Source organism: Temnothorax nylanderi, unplaced genomic scaffold (genome assembly GCF_030848795.1).
Source record: "Temnothorax nylanderi isolate EJ_2023f unplaced genomic scaffold, tnyl_v1.0 TNYL_tig0641_pilon, whole genome shotgun sequence".
Lineage (NCBI taxonomy): Eukaryota > Metazoa > Arthropoda > Insecta > Hymenoptera > Formicidae > Temnothorax > Temnothorax nylanderi.
Window position 1 is genome coordinate 82,740 of NW_027249703.1, and position 6,289 is coordinate 89,028.

The 6,289-nt window shown below is 44.1% G+C and overlaps 2 protein-coding genes and 1 pseudogene across 2 annotated transcripts; 1 reads left to right on the top strand and 2 right to left on the bottom strand.

Annotated features, from left to right (window-relative positions):
* The first annotated feature begins 1,299 nt into the window (after positions 1 to 1,299).
* LOC139784543 (sentrin-specific protease 1 pseudogene) lies at positions 1,300 to 1,911 on the top strand (annotated as a pseudogene).
* A 209-nt stretch (positions 1,912 to 2,120) lies between these two features.
* Positions 2,121 to 2,944, bottom strand: LOC139784544 (uncharacterized). Its single transcript, XM_071723725.1, has one exon. The coding sequence runs from the start codon at positions 2,916 to 2,918 to the stop codon at positions 2,121 to 2,123; it is 798 nt and encodes a 265-aa protein (XP_071579826.1). The 5' UTR covers positions 2,919 to 2,944.
* A 16-nt stretch (positions 2,945 to 2,960) lies between these two features.
* Positions 2,961 to 5,915, bottom strand: LOC139784545 (uncharacterized). Its single transcript, XM_071723727.1, has 6 exons — positions 5,660 to 5,915; positions 4,791 to 5,472; positions 4,478 to 4,706; positions 4,038 to 4,378; positions 3,207 to 3,593; positions 2,961 to 2,967 (listed from the first exon to the last, which is right to left on the bottom strand). The coding sequence occupies exons 1-6, from the start codon at positions 5,913 to 5,915 to the stop codon at positions 2,961 to 2,963; spliced, it is 1,902 nt and encodes a 633-aa protein (XP_071579828.1).
* Between the last annotated feature and the right edge of the window lie 374 nt (positions 5,916 to 6,289).

A 6,289-nucleotide genomic window follows, 5' to 3' on the forward strand; every position in this document is an offset into this window, starting at 1 on the left:
ATCTACAAACCGACATGGGGAAGGAATTTTACAACACCGACGTGCAACGTCTCGTGAGAAAACACGACATCAATCATTATTCCACGTATTCGGTGATGAAGGCATCGGTCGTCGAGCGATTCAATCGCACGTTAAAAAACAATATGTGGAAGATGTTTACGCTCAATGAAAATTACAAGTGGGTCGACGCATTGCCGCGACTCGTGTCGGATTACAACGCGCGCAAGCATCGAACGATCGGCATGCGACCCGTTGACGTTACCCCCGCGATCGCCGAAAGACTCTTGGCTACAGTGTACAGCGCGATAAAGATCGCGGGCCCGGCAAAGTTCAAAACGGGCGACTCGGTACGCGTCAGCAAATACAAAACAATTTTCGAGAAGGGTTACACGCCGAATTGGACCACCGAGGTGTTTAAGATCGTTCAAGTGCAGCATACCAATCCCGTAACCTATCTACTCGAGGACTATCGTGGAAAATCCGTCGCTGGAGCGTTCTACGAGTATGAGTTGCATTGCGCGACGTATCCTGACGTGTATCTCGTGGAGAAAGTACTGCGCAGGAAGGGCAACGAGGTTTATGTGAAATGGCTGGGATTCGATGGATCGCACAACTCTTGGATACACAAGAATAATGTTATTTAATTCGTACAAATTGTATTTTTTTTAAACATATGAAAAAATAAACTATGTAAAAAATATTAAATACAAAATATCCAATATATAAAAATATGTAACGACGTATGCAACATATAAAATGTTTGAAATACATATACGATATCTTTATTAATATCCTTTCTAATATAATACGTTATCTACTATTGCGGGTTTCGTGTTCATCGTGGCGCTATAAACAAATTTTTTTTCTTGAAGAAGGGGGCTGTTATTGCGTATACGTATCTATTTCATACTATTTTTTTACGACGCGTACGCGAGACAAAGGAAGAAATGCAAAACAGAGAAAAAAATAATCTTTCAAGATTCAGTTGGAGCGAGAGAGAGAGAGCAAAGGGTATATAACGAGGGATGCATCAAGCTACAGTAGTATGATTTGAGAGCTTAAACACCTCGGTGATCCATCTGTGCATTGATTGAGACATTTAAAATCTGTGTACAGCGATCGAAACAGTTAAAATCTGTGCGGAGCGATCGAAACAGTTAACAATCTATGGTGCAGCGATTCATCTGTGCAACAGTTCATCTGGTAAATTTGCAAATTATTATTTAAAATTATTGGAATGTGATGTGGTATAATTTTTATGACATATTTTTTGTCAAAGGTTTTTGACAAAATCGCAGTATGGAGATGGTGGTGGAAGGCTTCGGTCTGAAGCTCACGCAAAAGGATCTTCACACGCTGGTCGATTTAAATTGGCTCAACGACGAAGTGATTAACTTTTATATGAATCTACTGATCGCCAGAGGTACATCTTCGAACAAATATCCGAAAGTACATGCGATGAACACGTTCTTTTACCCAAAACTTCTGTCGAGCGGTCACTCGTCTCTGAAGCGATGGACCAAGAAGGTGGACATCTTTGCGCAGGATCTCATTATTATCCCAATACATTTGAACGTGCACTGGTGTATGTCAATAGTAGATTTCCGCGATAAAACAATTGTTTATTACGACAGTATGGGCAGTGATAATCCGAAATGTCTGGCTGCGCTAAAACTATATTTACAAGATGAGAGTCTTGACAAAAAGAAACAACCTTATGATATGAGTGATTGGACATTTTATTCCGCCAAGAATATTCCGCAACAGACGAACGGCAGTGATTGTGGTGTATTCTCTTGCATGTTCGCCGAATACGTCTGTGCAAGCAGGAAGATAACGTTCACGCACGATGACATGCCGTACTTTAGGAACAAAATGTTTAGGGAAGTAATAAATGGAAATATTGTATAAAAAATTTTTTATTGAATAAATGTTTTATAATATAAAATATAAAAATATACGTGATTAATATTCCTTCCATTATACATATACATACATTCATACTAGTACATTACATATTATATTACGTTACATACATATGTCGTGTTATACTACTACATACATTACATACATATATTCCTATGTACATACATACATACATACATTACATACATGAATCTTCACTGTTCCTTATCATATAAAGGTATGCGATAATGTCCCCACGGCAACGTATCTGTCGAATCCGGCACGATATATCGCTTATCGTCATACGGACTCAGAGCGATTTTCGTCTCGCTGATAGTGTACACTTTGTGCATTTTCGATCTTATGCACGACTGCGGTCGAGTCATTTCGATCTCATCGTTCAGACACCGCGTGTAGTCGTCGAACGTGATGGTGCGCGCGATAACGTTGCTTTTGACACCTTTAGCTTTTTTACAATCTTTTTTGCCATCGACTCGCAAGGCATACATTTTCGCCCTAAGTCCAACGAATTCGGTCATGATCGCGCCGTTGTTTTCGTCCTTCATCAGGCCCGGCACTTTTTTATTCACGAGAGATATACCGTAAGCGTTATCTACCGCGTAATCACTCGTGTCGAACCTGGCTATATCACGTTTCATCGTCTCGTACGCGTCGTCGCACTCGATATAATAAATCAAACTGTCCGTGTCGGTATACATGATTCTACACGAGTCGCGGTACAGGGGAGACATGTACTCGTGGTGAAATTCGTATAGGCATACCTTCGACAAGTCGAGGATGCACATGCCGACGTAGATCGGTTTGTCGAATTTCACCTCGAGTTTGCGCATTTCGACGGCTACCAGATTTTCCGAAAACACGCTCCTGCTGTGGAAATTCGGTCGCGCGATCATTGCCTCCGCGCCGTATCGTCCGTCCCACTTCGTCAGTAACTTTACATCGACGTGATTGCGTACATTCTCCATCGTTTTCCCGAAAACTGCGTTATTCATTAATTTATATAAATTTTTTCGAACTCATTTTTGGCCTGTGTTCTAAATTCTGTATTGAGTTCGATGTAAGCGCGGAGCCACGCAGATTGAACGAATTGTAATACGCGATGTATTTTTGTGACGCGAAGACCGTGGCGCGTGCACTGCTCTAGATTGCGATAATGAATAACGTAACGCTCCTTATCGTTCACCGTGGCGAGAAGTTTGTCCTGTCGTTTGCCGGGCGGTTTATCGCGCATCGGACAGAACGGTAGGTCAGTGTGCGCGTCGTGTTTATCCTGTGGATACTCTAGGTCGACCTCGAGAATATAGCCCGTAGGCGAATCCAAAGCGATCGCGTTAAAGTCGAAATTCGACACGTCTTCGACCCATCGAAACTCCGCGTAGGGCAATGGTTGACACATCGCCCAGCCGTACAGGTTATTTACATCGAAGTACATTAGATACGATGACGGTTTCGATGAATCGTACGACTGCATATATTTGTTGTTGGCCTGCGCGTATCTGCCGGAACATTGACTCAGGCCGCCGCGAATACCACGTTCAATAAACATAACCATGTCAATGTCGGTCAGCAGTTCGAAATTGACACACGTATGTTTCAACATGACGTCCCACGTAAAGCCTGGTAAAGTGTAGTAGTACGCGGGATCGAGTCCGTAACTCGCGACGCAGCTGTCGCGGAAATTTTCAAACACGTCGGCCAACAGCAAGACATCGGTTTTCAGGTATAGATCGCTGTATTCGCCCAGGGTTTGAACGGAGAATCGCTGCCATACGTTCGCGGCGTGCGCGTAATCGCTCTCGGATACGGTTTCACCGGTCAAGGAACTGTAAAATGAATCGCGCGGCGGTAAACACGTATCCTCCAGCTTTTCGACGCTGTCCACGTATTCGTATGGAAAGACACCTTTTCGCGTCAATAATTTGAAATCGTCGTCGGATAACGCGGAAAATTTGGAACGTATATCTTTTAATTTATCCTTGTCGAGGAAGGATGCCAATTTTGCGAGACTCGCGCTCAGAAATTTATACGAGTCGATAAATCTTAATTTTATGTCGCTGCGCGAATCTGATCTTTCCGCTGTGTCTTTCACATGCTTTGTGAATGAGATGTACTTTTCCTTTGTTATAGGCAGTACATCGATCGAGCCTTCGAACGCGGCAGCTATCTCCTTGATAATAAAGTGTGCGTCATAGCCCGACAGATTGTGGAATATTACTGGGATGAAGTGAGAATCCTTATAATTCAGATTGCACGTCGAGTGTGCTGGACCTCTGTAACGCCCGGTCAGGTGGCAATGATCGCGTACACGATTATCATCCGGCGCGAACGGTTTTTCACATATGTGACATTGCGCCACGCTGCGAAATGTCTCCCACTCGTCTCGCGTTAGGTCTACTATGCATACATTGTCTGACAAGATATTCTTTACGCGATGCGCCAATCCTTTGAGTTCCTCGACGAATCACGCGACGCAGTCATTATCGCGACGAAATCGATACGCTGATAACGTTTTGTCGTACGAGCACTGTATGTAGTATGCTATACTACATACCCGATGATGTTGATAGACGTATGACGCGTGTTCCGTCTCCGGTTGTGTCTTCTGCAGCACGCACTCCAGATCGGCGTACACCACAAAGGGAAGTCGCTCTTTCCTGCTGTGGTTCTTGAAGCTCAGCCACTTGTCCTCGCTCGGCAGTCGGATTGCGCATTTGTTTACCTCTCGGCAGTCCACAGTGTGAGACTGCAACTTGTCGCTCGAACTAAAATAGTGAAGACATCTACAAAAAAGAAATACAAATATTATAAATTTTTTTATATACAAAATATTCTATATATTATTTAAAAAAAGTATAGACACTTACCGATCACAAATGTACTTTGTGTGTCTATGTTTGTTAATTTGTGAGCTCACGAGGCGGGATAGATGCTTAATCCACGCAAAATGTCCAACATTGTTGTCTCGCGGATCCTGCACGTACAGCAGATTCACGTGTTTGTTACTCGTGCGGTCGGTAAGCCGTATTGGAAGAACGGTTGACGTCTTCTGTCCCTCGATGGTATAGACGTTGACGGATATATTGTTGAGCCGTTCGAACTTTTTAATTTGACTCAATGTCATTGGGAACTCAATGTCTCGTACATTCAATACCGTTGAATAATGCGGGTATGAAGATTCCCGTTCTGAATGTCTTTCGGCTGGATGCAAGGCGGCTACCACTGACCACGCAAAACACGCATTGTCCATAGACAGTACATTGATTACCGCGTTCTTCGTTTTAATGTCTTGAGGCAATTTCAAGTGACACCCCGCGCGCAAAGGATTGTATCTGTTGACGTTTACCGTCAAATTGAGGATTCGCGTCAACGCCCACCCACTGTCGCGTTCCTGGAACTCCTCGAGTTTTGCTAATGTGGGCTCGATAACGTGCCGCTCGTACCACTCGCGCAAGTGCGATGTACGACAGAGTTCTTTGTTATTTGTATTAAAACTCTTATTGGCACGTTTATCGCCCGCCACAAACTCCCCGTTGAACAAGGTGTTCACTTTGACACAGTTGTTTTTTTATAATGTCTCGCACTCGCTTGCACACTACGCTGCAGGCGTCTTCCAAAAACTGCCGCGGTTCTACATGGTCTGTATTAATTACCGCACCGGTCATTATCCGCGATTCGAACGCGGCGTCGATTTCTCGCCATACGAGTTCTGTCGCGCGCGTGTCACCACTGTTACCGGCATTCGCATAATCACCACCGCTACGAATAAATTGTCTTTCCAATCGCGTCTTCGCACCCTCGAGTCGCGCGATTCTGGCAACCAACTTTTGTCTCTGCCCGATCGAGAGCCGCGGACGTTTGGCACGACAGCCTTCTTCGAGCTGCTCGACGAATTCCACGCATTGCAGCGCCCATGTGAAATATTCACTCAAGGTAGCGACTTGGTCGGACAGCTCCAACAGATCGCGTTCGGTTTGCTCGAATTGCTCCATGTTTTTTATCTATTTAGTGCAAAGACAAACACCGTTTCTTCTGGTTCACTGTTTCGAATGAACGGTGATAGCGTTGCAGACACAGATTTTTTATGCCAACCACCGGTGGTGGGATGACACGTTTCCCATTGCCACTTCCCAATAGTGATACTCCTTATACTCGGACCTAAATTTAGGTTTATTGTAAAAGGAAAGGGCTTCATCACAAATAAAGCTAGACGAGCTTCATATTCTTTGTCCAAGTTCCGCACCTTTATGTACATTTTCCATCTTGTGCTACCCAACCAGTTATAAGGAAACTCGTCATCCTCGATAACAACTCCTTGTCTAACGATGCATTTATCGGTTCCTCGTATCCCGAGTTCGCGGTTGCG

Coding starts and splice junctions, on each gene's coding strand:
- LOC139784545 (XM_071723727.1), bottom strand. CDS start 5,915: ATGGAGCAATTCGAGCAAACCGAACGCGATCTGTTGGAGCTGTCCGAC. Junction 5,473..5,659: donor TGGTGATTATGCGAATGCCG/GTAACAGTGGTG, acceptor ACTGTGTCAAAG/TGAACACCTTGTTCAACGGG. Junction 4,707..4,790: donor ACAAAGTACATTTGTGATCG/GTAAGTGTCTAT, acceptor TCTTTTTTGTAG/ATGTCTTCACTATTTTAGTT.
- LOC139784544 (XM_071723725.1), bottom strand. CDS start 2,918: ATGAATAACGCAGTTTTCGGGAAAACGATGGAGAATGTACGCAATCAC.